General features: G+C 33.2%; 3 protein-coding genes across 4 annotated transcripts; all 3 read right to left on the reverse strand.

The window, feature by feature from the left end:
• Positions 1 to 329: 329 nt before the first annotated feature.
• Positions 330 to 3,953, reverse strand: LOC145620627 (protein NUCLEAR FUSION DEFECTIVE 4-like). Its single transcript, XM_081675329.1, has 2 exons — positions 3,490 to 3,953; positions 330 to 2,078 (listed from the first exon to the last, which is right to left on the reverse strand). Exons 1-2 carry the CDS (start codon positions 3,860 to 3,862, stop codon positions 631 to 633), a joined length of 1,821 nt encoding a protein of 606 aa, XP_081531455.1. The 5' UTR covers positions 3,863 to 3,953; the 3' UTR covers positions 330 to 630.
• Positions 3,954 to 7,295: 3,342 nt separating this feature from the next.
• LOC145619966 (protein NUCLEAR FUSION DEFECTIVE 4-like) lies at positions 7,296 to 11,508 on the reverse strand. The gene is made up of 2 exons (XM_081674638.1): positions 11,130 to 11,508; positions 7,296 to 8,704 (listed from the first exon to the last, which is right to left on the reverse strand). Exons 1-2 carry the CDS (start codon positions 11,506 to 11,508, stop codon positions 7,296 to 7,298), a joined length of 1,788 nt encoding a protein of 595 aa, XP_081530764.1.
• Positions 11,509 to 13,247: 1,739 nt separating this feature from the next.
• Positions 13,248 to 20,477, reverse strand: LOC145620502 (protein NUCLEAR FUSION DEFECTIVE 4-like). 2 transcript variants are annotated; one of them, XM_081675190.1, is made up of 2 exons: positions 19,954 to 20,477; positions 13,248 to 14,924 (listed from the first exon to the last, which is right to left on the reverse strand). In XM_081675190.1, the coding sequence occupies exons 1-2, from the start codon at positions 20,321 to 20,323 to the stop codon at positions 13,492 to 13,494; spliced, it is 1,803 nt and encodes a 600-aa protein (XP_081531316.1). In that variant the 5' UTR covers positions 20,324 to 20,477; the 3' UTR covers positions 13,248 to 13,491. The 2 variants fall into 2 exon arrangements, with proteins under 2 accessions (XP_081531316.1, XP_081531315.1); XM_081675189.1 differs by lacking the exon at positions 19,954 to 20,477 and adding an exon at positions 17,205 to 17,629.
• Positions 20,478 to 20,790: the final 313 nt, after the last annotated feature.

Consider the following 20,790-nt stretch of genomic DNA (forward strand, 5'->3'; position numbering starts at 1 on the left):
AAAATCTATACCAATTGCTTGCATCTGTTTCTCTCTCCTCTCATCCTCTTTGTCTCTTGCATTTCTTTCTCTTTCCTCTTATTTTTGTTCTCTTTCTTCTGTTTATCCTTTTTACGAGTAAAAATATTGGAGCGAGTACATTAAAAGTAGGTTTAAAAAAAGTATTAAAATTAGTACATAAGAAATGCAACAACTTGCCAAGCAAAAGTACAAAAGGAGTAAAAAGAACTAATTTAAGTAGAGTCCAATCCATCAAAGTTTAGATCATTTACTACAATGTCATGTTATACATTTGCTAAGCAATATCATACAATATGTAGATAATGGAGTAGAGTAGTACACTATTATAAGTTTTACTGGTAGTATAATATGCACCTGATGATCGAAGTGATCTAACTTTGCATACACAAACCATTGGCACTACATTTGCATGACCTCAATCCTAAAACATGTTTCAATTTATTTTCTCACTACTACTTCTAGTATACAATACATTAGTTTACAATAATTTTTTGTTAACACCGAGTTAATAATAAACGGTACACTTGAAATGATAGGGATTCCCTGACCCATCCACCCCACTTCCAATGACCCTTGTGGCTAGTATGGATCATATTGATCCGTGCAGGGTTACAACATGGTAGACCCTTTTACTACCCTCATTTCCGGCTTCTTACTTCCATCATCCGATACTACGACACCACCTACCAACTCAGCCTCCACCGTACTTTCCCCCTCCCTAAACTTTCTATAAATGTCACTCTTGTAAAACTTTCTTGTTCTAACCACCAAAATCAATGAAAACAACATACTAAAAATAGTAGCTGCTGTGATCACAAAAAATGCCAAACGAAAACATTCTGGCCCGTTACAATTTAACTCTTCACCTTTTTTCCTAATTCGGCCCAATGCCTGCAGTTGCTTTTGGGCCTCTCTATCATATAAGTAGCCTGTTAGTCTCACGTTTAGAATGTAACCTCCTATTGGGCTTGCCACTGTACCCAAATTGTACAAAGTTGCGTAGTATTTAAGCCCATATAATTCAGAGATTATGGCAAATAGCAAAGGCCATTGGGCCCCATAGCAAAACCCCATAACAACGGTTGCAACATAAAGCCCATTTCGAACATCGAAAGCAATGATTAGGTGTCCAACACAAGAGAGCAATAGTGTAAAACTTAGCACAAGAGGCCTTGGAATTTTGTACTTCTTTAACAAGTGCTCCGAACCAAAACCTGCCACGACACGACCTAAGTAGTTCCATATGCTGACTAGGGATATAAAAGTGCTAATGCTACGAGGTGGGTACCCAAGTGACATTCCGATCTGGCCCAAGTTGTCAATGGCGGTCAATGTGCCACCAAGTCCACTTATAATAGTGATAACCAAAATGAGCATGTCTATGTTGAAAATCGCTTGTAGTATGGTGTAATCTTCCCCTCTATCTGGAGAACGAAATATGTTTTGAAAACATGAGTCCGCCTCTCTTTGTTTCTCAGGCAACTCAACCACGGATGAATGAGGCGTGATGTTTGAAACACCCATAACTTCACGCTCCTTCTCTTGACCATTGTTTACCACAATATCAACATTAGATACGCGCTCCAACTCCTCTCCACTCGTCTTTTGTACCTTGTATTCCTCTTTAATCACGGTGTAAAGAGGTAAAAGAAGCAAAAGAATAACTGCTATACCACTCCCAATGTACTCACCTCGTGTAAAGGTATTGGTGTTTTGAATTATGATCATGACCATGAGAAAACCGGCTAGGCCAAGGGAGATATATAGCAACTCATAGAAGACATTGACCTCATTTTTTCGACGTACAAATTTCAAATATCGGATGGTACGTAGGAATGCAAATGAAATCGCGGCAGGTAGCCAACCAATGAAAAGAATTAAGGCCGTGGAATTTTTACCATCATTACCGTATAATGCATAGTAGAGTTGTGTTATGATAGCACCACTTAGACCAACAAAGCCCTTAAGCAAGCCTAAGACAACTCCTCGGCTTTCGGGGAAGTTCTTCACACAAGTAACAAGTGCACCAGTATTTGAAAAGGCTTGCGAGTTTGCACCTACATATACATGTATAAGCATGACATTATTGTTAGTGTTAGATTAGCGAGTTTCTATTAGATCATCAATAAGTCAAAAAATGTAGCGCCTTTGTCCAGACTTAGCAAAGTCGTAAGGAAAATTCTTACAGTATATCGTATTGACTTGTTTGTTGATCACATGTGTTCAACTAAAGAATAATTGGATTTAGAAATTCTGGCTCATAAAATTATGGAAAGTTGACAATTCCTATGAGGAGTTAAACATCTCGATTTTTTATAATTTATTTATAAATCTTTGAACACATCATTATCATTGAAGTTTTTGAAATTTTCATTTAAACTATTGGATATATTAGTTGTAGAAATTTTATGTATTGAATAATTTGAATTGTGTGGCCTGGGCTTATTATAGTGAAACGGATTCACCTTATGACCCTTTATGAAATTCTTATGCTTCTACACAATGGTGATATTTCAAAAACTGACCCAATCTAACTTAACCTGAAGGTCAGTGACTCAATTTAGGATTTGATTTAGATGTGCACAATAATTTATCACAACTCAAACTCAAATTAAACCCAACCCAATTAGATACAATCAAACTTGCTTAATTGACCTAAATCGACATCTCTATGTAATATTACTAGATCCCAATCCCACATGTTATATACAAAGTATATAACTATATCAACTTAGATTTTTATGTCTCTTGTACAAAACTTACTTGATAGAAACAAGATAAAATAGGTAACGATTTTGAAGGTAACGTAATTATTATCAATTCTAGCTTAAGATGTAGATGTAAAAATTGTCATGGTTTTATTAAAATAATTACTTAGCTTAATTAAAAAGATTGATTTACATGCGCATGATTTGTGACTAAATTCCAAAAAACAGATGGGACAACTATTTTAAAGTTTACATATTTACAAAATAAAGATGTGTCTTAAATTTTAAGTTGACACTACACTTTTCTAAAGTTGGTTTATAAATTAGTGATAGACAAATCACGTTGTTTTTTGGTCCTACATCGTTTGTTTAAATGATCGTAAATGGAGGTGTCCACAGTTCACTAGCCTAATTCATGGGACCAAACAACTCTCTTGTGGTCACTTGTCAAGATGTAAATAGTTATAGCATCATCTAAGACCTCAGAATTGCGAGTTAAGACAAAGAGATAAAGTCAATTTTAATGAATGAGGCTAAATTCAAGATATAGACCATATACCGTATATCTTTTAATCATTAAATACGTATTTGTCAAAGGTTTAATAATCGAATATAAGAGTGCATACATAAGGATAAGGTATGCTTGTCAATACTAAGAGCCAAAGGTTTATTTGAAAATATATATCAATCATATAGTATTTGAATGCGGGCTTACTATATATATATGATAATTACTGAATACGGTGTAATAAAGACGTACCTACACAAATGTACAAGCACATTTGCCAAATAGCAGGCTTAGGGATACGACTAGTAACGGCGAGCCACATCATGAAGTAACCAAAGAAGTTGAGGACAGCACCAACGATTAGAACCACCCAAGGAGGGGCAACTTCCATTAGTAGCCCTGAGGGCACCCCGGCGATTGATCCCAAGTCCTTAAAGAAGCTAAGGAGGTTAAGGGTACTTTGGTCATACCCTAAGGATTTTTTTATGTCCTTAGAGTACAACCCAAACATGTACGTGGCTCCTGCCGTAGACATCACTAGGAGGGATGAAAACACCATGAACCATTGCCCCGTTAAGACACGCATCACCAAGCGGAGGTGGCCACCACCGCCTTCAACCACCATGATTAGGTGTCTAGACTAAGATTATGGGTTTATATGTTTATGACTTGAGAGGGAGATATAGTTGAGTTTAATAAAAATGATGTGAAAATATGTGTGGAAAGGTAGGTTTATAGATAGTAGAGAATACTAGTTAGTGGTAACAAGGACTAACAACGAACATGTTGATGTGAGAAACATAAATGATGATAGTGATTTTCTGATCGATATAGTGGACCAATTTATACGTTAAAAGTTTGATAAGTCAGAATCATACAGTAATGATTTGGCTATTGGAATTGGGATGAACAAAGTGAGGGACCTTATTGTTGTAACATGTTGAGCTCGTAATTCTTAAATTAAAGGAACAATAAAAACTTTGTTAATGGGTTTCCATGATATTATTTTGTTGCTAATTACTGTGATCAATTGTTAGTTTAATCCTATATATTAATTAGTTAAGGTATATTGGAAGATAAACTCGAATCAAGTTTGAATGTTGTCTATATCAAAAAAGAAATCAATTAGAAGGAACAGGAGTAGACCAATAAGTATGTTTGATTTTAAGTATATTAATATTACTATACATATTGAACTGAAGGATCCAATGATCACCTGTAGGATCAAAATGCAAATTATTTGGTGCACTCGAATGTACAAGTCTCATGGTGCACTCAGTCAAAATATATAGCAACATATTTATTTATTTTTTTGTTTAAGATGATATGTTATTTCATTTGGTTTGAAATACGTATGAAATGTATGCATGGTCTTTTAATTTATAGTCCAAACACATCCCATGTTGGTTTAGGTTTTTTTGAATGAAAAATTGAATATTTTCGAGTTTGAATTACATGCTCTTTGGGTTTGGACACGGAGATCGAGACATGCCATTTTTGCTAAAACTTTTTTTTTCGTTTTTTTTAGGTTTTTTTTTTTTTTTTTTTTTTTTTTTTTTTTTTTTTTTTTTATCATTATAACTATTATTTTCGTTTAGGATTTATGTTTATTTGTGTTTCTGGAAAACAGAGTATTCCTCGGGGTTAAGGTAATAATGTCAAAATGTTTTAAGGCAAAGTCCAATGAGTGTCCGAATTTCTCTTAGCTATGCCTTGCTGTCCGAGAGCTAGGCCCGCAAAAGAGAAAGAAGGTTAGCTGCGGCCCAAGGGTGTGACCCGGGAAAGCCTCTCCAATGCTTAAGTCAGCGACTTTAGAGAGAGAAAGTCGAGAGAGAAAGTTAGAGATTTAGGAAAAAGTTCTCATCACTAATGATTGGAGAGCTATTTATAGATGTACTTTCAGGTGGCAAAAGTTGTACTTAGTTGGACAGATTAGAGGTAAATACATACTTTGCTCTGACTAATGATGGGCTGAATCATGGAGGGGTATTTCGTAATTCCAGGTCACTGGGCTTAGGACAATGGACTTAGCCCAAACAATTTATTTTAGCTTTTATGTCTAAATTTTTATTTGCACAATAAATTTTGTACACCTAGATGTAAAAACCAATACTTAAAATCAAAATATCCGAAAGATTTTACACATACCTTAGAAAGTGCTTTAAGAATTTATGGATAGAGACCGTAGAATGACCTTCTAGAGAATTAAAGAGTGCTAGCTTACTAACGTTATTTCCACAAGATAAGAATCAAACGAGATATACACATTACTACATTAGCAACAACAATGAAACATTCACCCGATTTTGATGTTCTTGTCACTACTCACTAGACTTATTTTCACTAAGTAGTAGATGATGTTTAAGGCAGGCCAGCTGGTCAATTAGTATGACCATGATCTTGTCACTAATCACTTCACCTATTCTTTCATTGTGTTTAATTCATTATATCATATATGCCGTGCACGGGAGTACTTAATTATACGTAGTATTACACAAAATTGCTACTTGTATTACAACTTGTTAATTTTAATTATTTATACGTAACATATTCATTTAAACAAGTTTTAATAAATATATACATACTTCCTCTACATATACCCACTTTCCAATTTGAAGTTTTAATCGATCACTTCCACTAGACCAAATAATATTTTATTTTATTTTATTTTTTTTTTGAAAGGAAATAATATTATTCTACCTTTGTTTTCATTCACTCTTTATTTACTTATTTATTGAATTATTTATCTTATTCTTGCAAACATTTAATTTTAACGTCATTTCTCTTGTTCAATTTGCTTTTTCTTATACCCATCTTAATTTTTATTTTTTATTTTTTATTTTTTATTTATTTATTTTTTTTTTTTTTTACCTCTTGTTTGATTTTCTTTGTCTCACCCCCATTTCATTAATTTTGTTAATTTGTTTGCGGGAAAAAAAAAAAGTACTTTTCTATTTCTACTTGTGGACTTGCCCACACACATGAATATAAACGACGAATATATTGACTGGCTGATTAGCAAAACTTGCCGAAATTGCGGTCATGACATGCTGCATCTTTATTTCTTCCATGCATTTATTGATAATTGGTAATCTTTCTATTTCATAAACCATCTAATTAATAATCTCAATTGTCAAATAAAGTCCACTTGTTTAAAGGAGTGGTATAGATGAAATTTCAACCCATAACTTTTTGTTATGCTGATTCTTAATATCATATTAGAGTACCAATTTAACCAAGATTATATATATACAGATTATAAAAGCCTATGATTGATTTATACGTACATTATTAATAAATATGGTCAATTCCTTCAACCCTGTGCAATATTATTTTGTTTGAATCAATAGTGTCCAAATACAATAAAATTATTACATGTTCTAAGTCTTCAAATCGGTGGAGATGATTCATGCGCATCTAAAGTTTGACTTTTGACTCACAATTAATCTAAATTAAACCATTTGTGATCCTTTGAAGCAATGAATTGAAAGTACTAGTAGTTTTTTTTCTTCTTTTTATTGCATAATCTAACAAAGTGGTATTTTTGATGTGTTACATTAAATGATAACAAGAAGTAGATGAAATTTATATATACAATGCCAATTCGGTGAAACATGTCTCTTATGCAACACGTACTAATCCTTGATATTCGGCAATATATATTCAAAGGCGCTATAACAAACCAATTAGCAATTTAGCATTGTACCCGGCATGCATTAGATTGCAAAATAAAAGTAGCAAAATAGAGCACACAATTGCTTCAACATAATCGAAGATAAAAGTGTTACACTTATTGCTTCAATACATAATTTTCTCTTTACATAGTAACATATCGTGTTTTAAATTCATTTATTTATTCACTCACCAAAGTCACCATCATTACAATAGTCATTTAAAAACTCACTAGACATATATTATATTCTTATTGGTCAGACCAGTCTACCATGCATTTCCTGCATTTAAAATGTACTTAATATGTTACCATTACACAACATTATACATATCATTTCTTAAATTTCCCCAACTAAACACATTTAGCTTCCTACCTTCGCCGTCTCTTACTTTTTCGCTCCGTTTGATACCACCACAACATCACCGTTTACCAACTCATCCTCCTCTACTACGGCCGCCTCCCTAAACTTTTTGTAAATATCACTCCGATAAAACTTTCTTGTTCTTACCACTAAAATCAATGAAATTAACATACCAAAAACAGTTACCGCTGTGATTATAAGAAATGCTGAACGAAAACACTCTTGCCCAACACAATCTAGCTCTTCCCCTTCTAATCTGGGCCGGCCCAATGATTTCATCTGCTTTGTGGCTTCCTTGTCATATAAATGGCCCGTTATCCTCACATTAAGAATGTAAGCTCCTATTGGGCTTGCAACTGACCCAAAGTTGTACAAAGTTGAGTAATATTTTAGTCCAAACAACTCTGAGATTATACCGTAGAGTAAAGGCCATTGGGCCCCAAAGGTAAACCCAATAATCACAGATGCAACGTAAAGCCCATTATGGACGTTAAATGCAATTAGAAGGTGCCCAACACAAGAGAGTAGGAGCATGCAAGTGAGAAAAAGAGGCCTTGGAATCTTGTACTTCTTTAACAAGTGCTCTGAATAAAAACCTGACACGACACGACCCAAGTAGTTCCATATACTTACTAGAGAAACGAAAGTGCTGATGCTTTTAGTTGAATAACCAAGTGATGTCCCGATTTGACCTAAATTGTCAATGGCGGTCAATGTACCGCCAGTTCCACATATGGTAGCAAGAAATAAAATGAACATGTCTATACTAAAGAGTGCTTGTAGTATAGTGTAATCTTCTCCTTGGGGTGGAGGACGAAACACATTTTGAAAACAGGAATCCGCCTTTCTTGATGTTACAACTACCTCATCGGATGCAAGAGGATTCGATTTGTTAGGAAGATCCTTAACCCTATCTTCCTTATCCTCACCATTGTTTAAGACGACATCCACCTTGGGAGCATTTTGTAACAACTCTTGCTTCATTTTCCATTGCCTAAACTCCTCTTTGACCACAGTAAAAATTGGTAAAAGGAGCAAAATGACTACCGCCACACCACTTGCTATGAACTCGCTTCGTTTGAAGGTTAGCTGCTTTTGAAGTATGATCATGATCATAAGAAAACCAGCAAGGCCAAGGGAGATATAGAGAATCTCATAGAACAATTTGACTTCATTTTTTTGTCTAACAACTTTCATATACCGGATGGTGCGTAGGAATACTAGTGAAATCGCGGCTGGTAGCCAACCGATGAGGAGGATTAGTGCTTTGGAGTTATGACCACCATACAATGCAAAGTAGAGTTGCGTCATGATAGCACCACTTAGACCAACAAATCCCTTTAGCAAGCCTAAGACTACTCCTCTACTCTCTGGGAAGTTCTTCACGCATGTTACAAGTCCACCGGTATTTGCAAATGATTGAGAATGTCCACCTACATATCAAAACTCAACATGTACGAGTTATTAATTATTGATATTTCATTTCAACTTTGATAGAAAACAATCGATCTACACGAATGATATTGTGTTTATAAAACTTCTTCCGTTCTTCAATACTTGTACCACTTGCCCACTTGTAGTTATAGGACTTTTACACTATTCACACATGTTTATTTGACCAAAATTTGTGATTTATTCTCATGGTAATATAAAATTTTGCATTCTTGTTAAATTAGTCTTGATGTATACTCCCTCCGTTCTTTTATGTTTAAATCACAGTGTAAACACGATTAAAGAAATTAAAATATATATTGAAAATAATAAGTGATTGTAAGATAAAGTAGAATGTAATAATAAAGATTAGGAGTAATGTTAAAAGGTGGGATTTATAAAAAGGAAAAAAGTGAATAGAAAAAAAAGTTTTAATTTTAGAGGGATTGAAGACGTAAAATAATATTTTTAGTTAACGAAAAAAAAGGATTAGAGTAAAAAACTAAAGGAAAACTAGGGTAATATTAATCCCCAATTCAACTTTGGGCCATTTATATTCATTTCAACTATCGATTATTATCGATTATTGTCTAATAATCCCAACTTCATGGGGCGTTTTTCTTTTATCATGTCATGATCGGTCAACAAAAGTCAATGACCTATTATAACAAGAGTATTTGGCATGTGTTCAGCCCTAATATTTTTAAAACAATACTAATAAAATAGATTATGGTGAAATATTGCAAAATTGACTATTAAATTATAGGGTAGTGGTATATGTACTCCTTAGAGTTATGAATAATCATTCAATAACTTTCCTTATTATATTGGTATTAATTTAGGAATGCATAACAAAATCACGCACAAATCAGTGTAATCAATGTTATATTTTCATTTGTTTTTTTATTTATTTTTTATTTTTAACTCCTTATATGTAGCCCTAAGGGTTATATATAGCATTTTCCTAAATTATATAATAGATTAGTATTGAAATATATATATTCAAATAATTATTCTGATAAGGTTTACAAGATAAGTCTACACAAAGTCTTATATGTGGCTGGCCACACCGTGTGATAGGGGTTACTTTATAGTATAATAGGGGTTACTTGATCAGCGTTAAAGGAGTTACTTCGTCAGTGCTATAGGGTTACTCAGTTAGTGTTATAGGGGTTACTCAATTAGTACGACAGGGGTTACTTGGTCATTTTTATATGGGTTACTTTGTTATTTAATAAGTGGTCACACGGTGTGGCTGGCCACACACAAGACGGGCTGATAAGTCTAATTAATACTCTCGTATGTATAGGTTGTAAATATTTGAGAGTTATTGATCAGACTCGTTAGATGTTAATTTGTATCAAAGGCTATTTGCATTGATTAATTAATGTAGAGTACGTACCAAATGATGTTCATATGCTTTATGCCTTTATACTTGATTTAGATGAATCTAACCTACTTAATTTCTTGGTAAAGGTTTATAATTATACTACTCCTCTAAAACAAAAGGCTGAGTTCGAATTTTTAATGTGTAAGCGTTGAAAAGAATAAGGTTTAAAAATTATGTAAAAAGCTTTTATTCATTATTCATCTCGTCTTAACGTATATGTAAGAACTTCATGTGTATATTTTATTAACTGCCCTATAGCCCCTTACCGTCCGGCAAGGAGGAGTATGTATGGCATTTGCCATTAAATATAATGTGGACTACAACTAAGACTTTTCAAACGTAATATACATAATATGAGTGCAATGCAAGCATATAAAGATATATAAAAGTAATAACTAGATAGGGTATATCCTAAGAAAAATAAACGCGGTAACATATAATATTGTTACACAAGTGTGGATGCAATTATTGCTTAAATCGCTAATAAATAATCGTATTGCCTAATATAATTAAGTCATCACCGACTCAACAAATGTAATTTACCCACCGACAATATAATATACTTTGTGTATCACTCCAAATTTTCAGAACAAGATGGTCGCACTGAAAGCTAAATGGATATGACCAACTCCATATAAATTCTTGAGATGTAATATTAGCTAGAATGACAAAATTAACTATGCACGTACATTTTAATATGCATATGTACTTTTTAAAGATAAATCTAAACTTTTGAATGCTATTGTGCTAACATGAAGAAAAGATTGATATGATGCTGTGATATTAACATAATATACTTCTTATAACATTACATTATGATCTACTATCATTCACACATTTCATAATGATAAACACAAAGATGTGAGATTTTTGAGTAAAGTTTTTTATTTTGTATTATTTAGAATTTAGAAAGACAGAAAGTTTGGAAGAAATAAAGTCTTTTTGGCTTATTGGCACACTGAAACATGCGTATAGGATTAAGATATACCAAACAGATCGAAGGCTTACACTAGAGAAAGTAAAGACATACGACATACCTATGCAGATATACAAGCACATTTGCCAAACAGTAGGCTTGGCTATACGACCAGTAACCGCGAGCCAAATCATGAAGTAGCCAAAAAAGTTAAGGACAGAACCCACGGCTAAGACCACCCAAGGCGGCGCAATCTCCATCAGTAGACCCGAAGGTAACCCTACCGTAGACCCTAAATCCTTAAAAAAGCTAAGGAGGTTAAGGGTAGTTTGACTATACCCTAGGGACGATTTTATGTCCTTAGAGTACAACCCAAACATGTAGGTGGCTCCTGCCACGGACATCACTAGGATAGTGGAGAACACCATGAACCACCGTCCCATTATGACACGCACCGCGAAACTAAGTCCATCACTGCCTCCACCACCATCAACCACCATCGTCGCTAATAAGTATTTAATTTGTTTTGGGAAGGAGAGTTGAAGTTGAGATTACTATATTGAGGGCTAGTGAAAGTGTATGTATTAATGTATAGATATATGGTCACATATAGTAGTATACTATAAATTAATGTGCAAGTAGCTAGATAAGATCATCACCATTTATAGGAACGTTGTTATAAAATGTGAATACATAGTCAAAATTATTCTATGTAATATGTTAAGTTTTGGGAAATTTTTCTAGATTGAGACTTTATAGTTGACCTGAGCTAGCTAGCCCATGTTATAGAGGAGGAAGTTTGAATTCAAACAGAGTTTGAAAGATTTGAGGTTGAATTATTTAATTAGGTAATGTAATCAATAAGTTTAATAACTTGTTAGCTGTCTTGCTTATAATATTATTTGATCATGCGCTTATAACTAGGCTACTAAGGCTAGTTATTAAATTTGTTTTATTAAGGATTCTTAATGTATGATTCATGTATTGGTTGGTTTTCTAAGAAAAAAAAATGGTTAAAAAATCTTTAATTATTAATTGAAAGAAGATTATACTATTGAAAATCTGACAATGTATATAATACTCCAGTGGCGGATTCAGGTTTTCCATGTAGGGGTAGCACATAGTTGTTTAAAAAAATTTGAAACTAAAACAAGACTTTATTTTAGCTATTCATATTGAAAAAATCCCACAAAAACGATTAGCAAAATAATAAACTGAGTGGTTTTATTGATGCAATGCAATGTGTTACTACATTGTTGTGTGCTTTTTTACTTTTTTTTTTTTTTTTTGACAAATACATTGTTGTGCTACTTTTTAATTGACACTCTGATTTTGGACATGCATACATTTGACCGAGAACTTAAAACAATTAGTCAATTACTAAGATATATTATACTTACAAAAAATAACAACGATAAAAAACTACATGAGGGTATGAAGCATTAAATAAATTATTTTTAGAAATTAATACTAGTGATTTTACTAATGAAAAAATAGGGGGAAGTGGGGCTCCAACCTTGATGACCTTGCGCAAAACACCAAAAGTTTGGTAGATTTTCTCATACCACTACAGCATTGATAAGCATTTAGCATAAATATTCATTATTACAAAATTTGAAATAGTAATTTTACATTAATATTTGTATAATGCTTCGTAGCAATAGTAATTTATACATGTATAAGTAAATCTCTTATAAGGCAATTCACAAAATCATAATTAAGACGGATTTTCATTAAGTTATTATAGCATAGGCTAAAGTAATTCACAACATTAATATTGGATACATTCTCCAAGTCCTCTCCACCTTTTTTTTTTTTTTTTTTTTAATTTTTGTACCTTGTATTCTTCTTTAATCATAGTGTAAAGAGGTAAAAGGAGCATAAGAATAACGGCTATACCACTTCCAATGTACTCACCTCGTGTAAAGGTTGTACTGTTTTGAAGTATGCTCATAACCATGAGAAAACCAGCGGAGCCAAGGGAGATATATACCAGATCGCAGAAGACATTGACCTCATTTTTCCGACCTACAAATTTCAAATATCAAATGGTACGTTGGTATGCAAATGAAATCGTGGCAGGGAGCCAACCAATGAAGAGGATCAAGGCCTTAGAATTTTTGCCATCGTCATCACCATACAATGCATAAGCATTGTACCTAATACTAGATTGCAAAAGAGAAGTAGCAAAATAGGAGCACAAACTGCTTCAAATCGAAGATAAAAGTGTCACACTTGTTACTCAAATACAACATTTACTCTTTACACATTAACATATCATGTTTTTATCCTCATCTATATATTCACTCACCACCGTTACAATAGTCATTTCTTAAAATTAACTAGACATACATGATACATTTCGTTCTTCTTCTTGGTCAGACCAGTCTACCATGCATTTCATGCATCAATAATGTACTTAATATATGACCATTACACTACATTATCCATATGTTTTCGTAAAATTGCCAAACAAAACACATTTAGCTTCCAACCTTGGTCGTCTCCCCCTTTTTCGCTCCGTTTGTTGCCACCATAGTACCGCCATTTACCAACTCATCCTCCTCTACTACGGCCGCATCCCTAAACTTTTTGTAAATATCACTCCTATAAAACTTTCTTGTTCTTACCACCAAAATCAATGAAATTAACATACCAAAAACAGTTGCTGCTGTGATTATAAGAAATGCTAAACGGAAACATTCTTGCCCAACACAATTTAGCTCTTCCCCTTTTATCCTGGACCGGCCCAAAGAATTCATTTGCTTTGTGGCTTCCTTATCATATAAATGGCCCGTTATCCTCACATTGAGAATGTAACCTCCTATTGGGCTTGCAACTGACCCAAAGTTGTACAAAGTTGAGTAATATTTGAGCCCAAATAACTCCGATATTATGCCGAAGAGTAAAGGCCATTGGGCCCCAAATGTAAACCCAATAATCACAGACGCAACGTAAAGCCCATTTTTGACGTTGAATGCAATTAGAAGGTGCCCAACACAAGAGAGTAGGAGCATGCAAGTGAGAAAAAGAGGCCTTGGAATCTTGTACTTCTTTAATAAGTGTTCTGAATAGAAACCTGATACGACACGACCCAAATAATTCCATATGCTCACTAGGGACACAAAGGTGCTGATGCTTTTAGTCGGATACCCTAGTGATGTCCCGATTTGACCTAAATTGTCAATCGCGGTCAATGTACCACCAATTCCACATATGGTAGCTAGAAATAGAATGAGCATGTCTATGCTAAAGAGCGCTTGTAGTATAGTGTAATCTTCTCCTCGGGCTGGAGGACGGAACACATTTTGAAAACAGGAATCCGCCTCTCTTGATGTTGCAACTACCTCATCGATTGCAAGAGGAGTCGATTTATTAGGAAGCTCCTTAACCTTGTCTTCCTTATCCTCACCATTGTTTACGACGACATCTACCTTAGGAGCATTTTGTAACAATTCTTGCTTCTTCTTCCATTGCCTAATTTCCTCTTTGACCACAGTTAAAATAGGTAAAAGGAGCAAAATGACTACCGCCACACCACTTGCTACATACTCGCTTCTTTTGAAGTTCAACTGCTTTTGTAGTATGATCATGATCATGAGAAAACCGGCGAGGCCAAGGGAGATATAGAGAATCTCATAGAACAATTTGACCTCGTTTTTTTGTCTAACAACTTTCATAAACCGGATGGTGCGTAGGAATACTAGTGAAATCGCGGCTGGTAGCCAACCGATGAGGAGAATTAGGGCTTTGGAGTTATTCCCACCATACAATGCATAGTAGAGTTGCGTTATGATAGCACCACTTAGACCAACAAAGCCTTTTAGCAACCCTAAGACCACTCCTCGGCTTTCTGGGAAGTTCTTTACACAAGTAACAAGTGCACCGGTGTTTGCAAATGATTGAGAGTTTCCACCTACATATCACAACACAAAATGTACGAGTTGTTAATTATGGATCTTCCATTTCAACTTTGATTGAAAACACGAACACAAATGATATTTTTATTGAACTTCTTCCGTACTTTAATACTTGCATGCACCGCTTGGAGTGATGGACTTTTACACTATTTATTTATACCAGGTTTGACCAATATTATACTAAAATAATATAGCTATGTCAGATCTTGTTAAATTTGTCTGATTATATATATTTTTCTTTGGTTCTTTTATATTCGTTGTAATGTTATATTGACGGTAAGACAAAGTAAAATTAAGTTAAAGAGATAATATACAAAAATGTGTATTATTGTCAGAAATAAGTTAATAATAGAATATGAGAATAAAGGGCGAAAAGATAAAAGGTGCACACTAAAAATAGAATAAAACCATGTGAATAGAAAAAAAAAAAAAAAAAAAAAAAAAAGTCGAACCAAAATGGTAAATGAGTAATAGGAGTCCTAAACTCCTAATAAAACATAAGCTAGCCAAGGTTCAAACAAAGCCTTTTATAAGTTCTGGTATATATCATATTATAAAAAAAAAAAAAAAAAAAAAAAAAAAAAAAAAAAAAAAAAAAAAAAAAAATTAATTAAAGTTGGCAATATACACCATAAGAAAACAAACACTGTACTTAGAACAATAAACAAAAAGCATATTGAAGATTAAGAATATTGGATTTATTCAAATCATGCATTATCTACTAATTACTTGTATAACTTTATAAGAATATCTCCAGCTACATTTACGCAAAATGACAAAATATTGCCGCAACTTCTACTTGTTTAGTTGTTCTTATATAAAGAGTTTCTCTGTAGTGTAGCATGTAGGCTGTAACTAGCTAGCTCGCCAGTACACGTGAATTTGATCAAGTAGCTACTTCTTTAAGTACAAAGTCAAACAAACCAGACTAATTATTTATTCAAGATTGATACATAATTTATTGCTTATATATTAATGTTGTTCAAGGTAGATGGTAGATAGACTCCATGGTCCCTGGGCACTCGGCTCATTATGTCAAGATATTGTTATTGAAAGTTACAAGTAATTATTCTCATAAGGTTTTAAGATAAGTGTAATTAATACTCCGTACGTTGTAGCTGGGATGTAATTAAATGTTTGGGACTTATTGATCAGACTCATTAGATGTTCCTTCATATATGTACTACCTCCGTTAACTTTTATTTGCAACTTTGGGGTATTATTTGTGAGATATAAAATATTCCAAAGTTGCAAATAAAAGTTAACGGAGGTAGTATATAGGGTGTCTAGGTATTGTCACGAAAAAAGTTAATTAATGTAGGGTACAGTTGATGTTCATTAATTTTATTCTTGACATAGATAAATCTAAGCTAGTCTAGATCTTGTTAAAGGTTCATAATTATGTTTGAGCTAAAATGAATTAAAATTCTATAGAAATAATTTTAAAAACTTTTATGCATCATATCATCTTGTCTTAATTTAGATATGTAGATGTGAAAAACCTTATCAAATTGTAATAACTGCATGTCTATATATTAATTAATGACGGGCCTAAAGTCCTTATTATTACCATACGGCAAATATAGTGTGGACTACTTACTAAGACTTTTAAAAGATATACATGATGTAAGCGCAAGGATATAAAAATATATAAGTCATAATTAGATAGGGTATATGCTAAGAAAAATATACGTAGTAACACATAATATTGGTATACTAGACTAGATGCAATTGTTGTATCACCAATAATAGTCACTGCACCTTGTTTAAAAGTCACCGACCACTCAACAAATGTAACTTACCCACCAACAATATAATATAATTGTATCACTCCCAAATTTCAAAACAAGATAGTCGTATTGAAAGGTAAATGGATTTGACCAACTCCACATAAATTTTGAAGATGCAATATAAGTTAGAATAACAAAACTAACTATGTACATATATACTTTTAAAAGATAAACCTAAACTTTTGAGTGCTAATTAACATGAAGAAAAAAATCGATCAATATGATGACTATTTTGCAATTTTCATCATAATATAATACTTAGCGTTGTATAACATTATTTTATGATCTACTAACTATACACACATGCATTTAACGATGATAACATAAAGATGTGAGATCTTTGAGTATAGATTTTTCATATTTTTTAGAAAATTTGGGAGAAAATAGAGGCTTTTTGGCTTTGGCACACTAAAAATATAGGATTAAGATTAAGAGGCGGTTTGAACATATGAGGCATCACATAAACTAGTAAAAGTAAACACATACCTATGCAAATATACAAGCACATTTGCCAAACCGAAGGCTTGGCTATACGACCGGTAACCGCGAGCCAAATCATGAAGTAGCCAAAGAAATTAAGGACAGAACCCACGGCTAAGACCACCCAAGGCGGCGCAATCTCCATCAGTAGACCCGCAGGTATCCCTACCGTAGACCCTAGATCCTTAAAAAAGCTAAGGAGGTTAAGGGTAGTTTGATCATACCCTAGGGATTTTTTTATGTCCTTAGAGTACAACCCAAACATGTAGGTGGCTCCTGCCGCGGACATCACTAGGATGGTGGAGAACACCATGAACCACCGTCCCATTATGACCCGTACTACGAAACTAAGTCCACCACCACCTCGGCCACCATCAACCACCATCGTCGCTAGCTAATGACTACTTAATTTGTTTTGGGAGGGAGTTGAAGTTGAGCTTACTATAGTGTAAGAGCGAACATATATGTAGAAATTATGTTACACATATAGTAGTATACTAGTATAGTATCATTAATTTTTGTACAAGTAGATAAGATTATGACCATATATAGGAACGTTGTTTTAAAGTGTGAAAGGTCAAAAGTGTTCTATGTAAAATGTTTATTATTGGGATATTTTTCTAGATTGAGACCTTATAGTTGACTTAGCCCATGTTATTGGAGATCAAGTTTGAATTCAAACAGATTTTGCAGGATTTGAGGTTGAATTATTTAGGTCATGTAATCAATTTTCTTATCAAGTTGTATGAATTGTTAGCTGTCTTACTTATAATATAATATGGTCATGCTCTTTTATAACTAGGCTTGTTAATTTACTTTGTTTTATCAAAGATTCTTGATGTATTAGTCAATTGGTTGATTTTTTAATACAAAAGTGGTTAAAAAAAATCTGTGATTATTTGAAATGAAATTATACTAATGAAGATCTGAAATTGTGTGGATTAATAGTTTAATATTCATTTGTATAATGATAAATATAATTAACTATATATAATAAATTAAACTTGCATAGAGAAGCTCATGCTTTATCAACTTACCTATAATAATATGTCCTCCTTATTATCAGCTAAATCATGCCGTATTAAATTGAAGATGACTATACAAAGATTATATAAAGGAAAATAGAGAAAAAGTTTTATTTACGTGTCCAATTTTCTACTCTTAGATTACGAGTTCAATCTCATTTCTCTATAAAATAGTCACAAAGTTTCAATTACGATACGAAAGGGTTAATCAAAAGTAGGTCCTACTCGTAAGAAAAAAAAAAAAGTTGACACACTGTTAGCCCAATATAGGATCTAAAATTACTTTAGTGGAAACTACTCCATATTATTAAATTTTACATTATTATAGATTTGTATGAAGCTTCCTAGCAGTAGTAAATTATGCACATAAAAATAAACAATTCTCCTATGACAATTTCAATGGAATGGAACGACATGAGTATTTGAGAATAAGACATAAAAAACCTTTGACGACTCTTATATCATTTAATATTAAAATAAAATCAACATTAACTGACAACCGACTGACCAATAATAACTCAATCACAGAGAATATATAACAGAAATAAGTAGCCAGCTACCCCAATCGCAACATGACAAACTTATTGTTGTTGTTACTTGCTCGTAAGTATGAGGGCTAGGATTGGTCATTTATAATTTTATACATGACATATGACTATATATTAAAATTAATGAACAAGTTAAAATTAATAAATTGAGGTCTGTCATGAGAACATTGGAGGATTACATTTGTTTAAGTTGTTCAATATCGTTTTGTAGATTACTTAGATGTAAAACCGTCTTAGTACATATAAATATACGAAAAAGTAAGAATTAGGCTATATATATAATCGCTATAGCACACAAAGCTTGGTAAATAAAAAAAAAATGTAAATTCATCATAATGTAAATTGTTGTATCTATAACTATTTTCTTGTTTATTTAAAACCAAAATTAAAATTTGGTGTGTGGTCGGATGCATGGACGCATGGTGGATTTTTGGGATGCTTAGATAGTTTTAAAATCAAACATGTCAATCTGTTCAAGCCATATACTTAGCCAATTTGGTACATACATGGATGCATTATCTCAAAGACCCCTTTCTCTAGAGCTGTCACATTAGTTGGTGAGTTGTGGCACTAGTTGCTTTACTGTATTATTAGTGGATCAAACAAATGTGTAGATGTGTCATATATTGACCATATCCAAAATGATTCTAGTACAAATTTTTTTGAAAAAAAAATGGTTTTATAAAGGCAAATTGCGTCTCCATTAGACTTAATTAAAGGTAAATCACAAAATCATATTGATGCCTTTCTCTCGAAAGTTAATGATATTTTAATCACGAAAAATTAAGGAGGGGCAAATTCCTGTTCAGTGTTCCCTCTTCCTCATTCGTTGCCTACTTTCGTCTATAATTTTATCCTTAGTTCTTTAAACAATAATTTATGATGCAAATACACTCTTAATGAATATATTGTATATGACGATTGGCAGAGAAAATGCTAACACTTATCCAATATTAAAATACCAAACGTATATACGAAGATAACTACTCAATTTGGCAATATTAAGCAAATGGCATAATGCATGAGATTGCTATCTCTAACAAATTATTGTATATATTTTTTTTTAACTAAATGGATTCATGGTGTCAAATATCATTATATCACAAGATTGATGCTAAATATAAATATTTGAAAATAAAATGCATGTAATATAACATAGCAATACTAATTAAAAACACGTACCTATACAAATATAGAGGCACATTTGCCAAACGGCAGGCTTGGCTATATGGCCTGAAACGGCGAGCCAAATCATAAAGTAACCGAAGAAGTTGAGGATCGCGCCCACGGTTAGAACCACCCAAGGTGGTGCGATTTCCATCAGTAGACCGGCGGGTATTCCTACCGTAGACCCCAAGTCTTTGAAAAAACTAAGGAGGTTTAACGTACTTTGATCATACCCTAGGGACCTTTTTATGTCCGGCGAGTACAATCCAAACATGTACGTAGCCCCTGCCATGGACATCACTAGGAGGGTGGAAAACACCATGAACCACCGCCCTGTGATGACTCGTACCACAAAGTGGAGCCCACCATTGCCTCCGACGGTCATGTTTATCTATTGAGACTAATCAAGATATATGTTATTATGTTTATCTATTGAGACTAATCAAGATATATGTTATTTAAGTTGTAGTATATATGTAGGACTATAAGTTGAGAAAATGAGTAAATGAGGCAACCTTAACTTACAAAAATTAGGATAATGTGAAGTGAAAATGTGTATATATAGGAAAATAGCCGAATAAGCATAGACATGTATTATTAAAATTATGTTAATCAGACAAAAGAAAAGTATATGATCGTGATAATGATGATAATAATATACAGTATATAATTGGAACAATAATGTTCCAAATGTGACTAGTGAGGAAGTCATATACGAATGATAGTGCATGATATATATAGATGGAAAAAGACTTTATGGTTGACTTCATCGATGGTTCACACGATTTGATGATGAAATACTTGTGTCATTTAGTTACGTTTTAGATCAAAATTAATAAGAAGTGGTAGCTA

This window comes from Chenopodium album, chromosome 27 (assembly GCF_948465745.1).
Source record: "Chenopodium album chromosome 27, dcCheAlbu1.1, whole genome shotgun sequence".
Classification (NCBI taxonomy): domain Eukaryota; kingdom Viridiplantae; phylum Streptophyta; class Magnoliopsida; order Caryophyllales; family Amaranthaceae; genus Chenopodium; species Chenopodium album.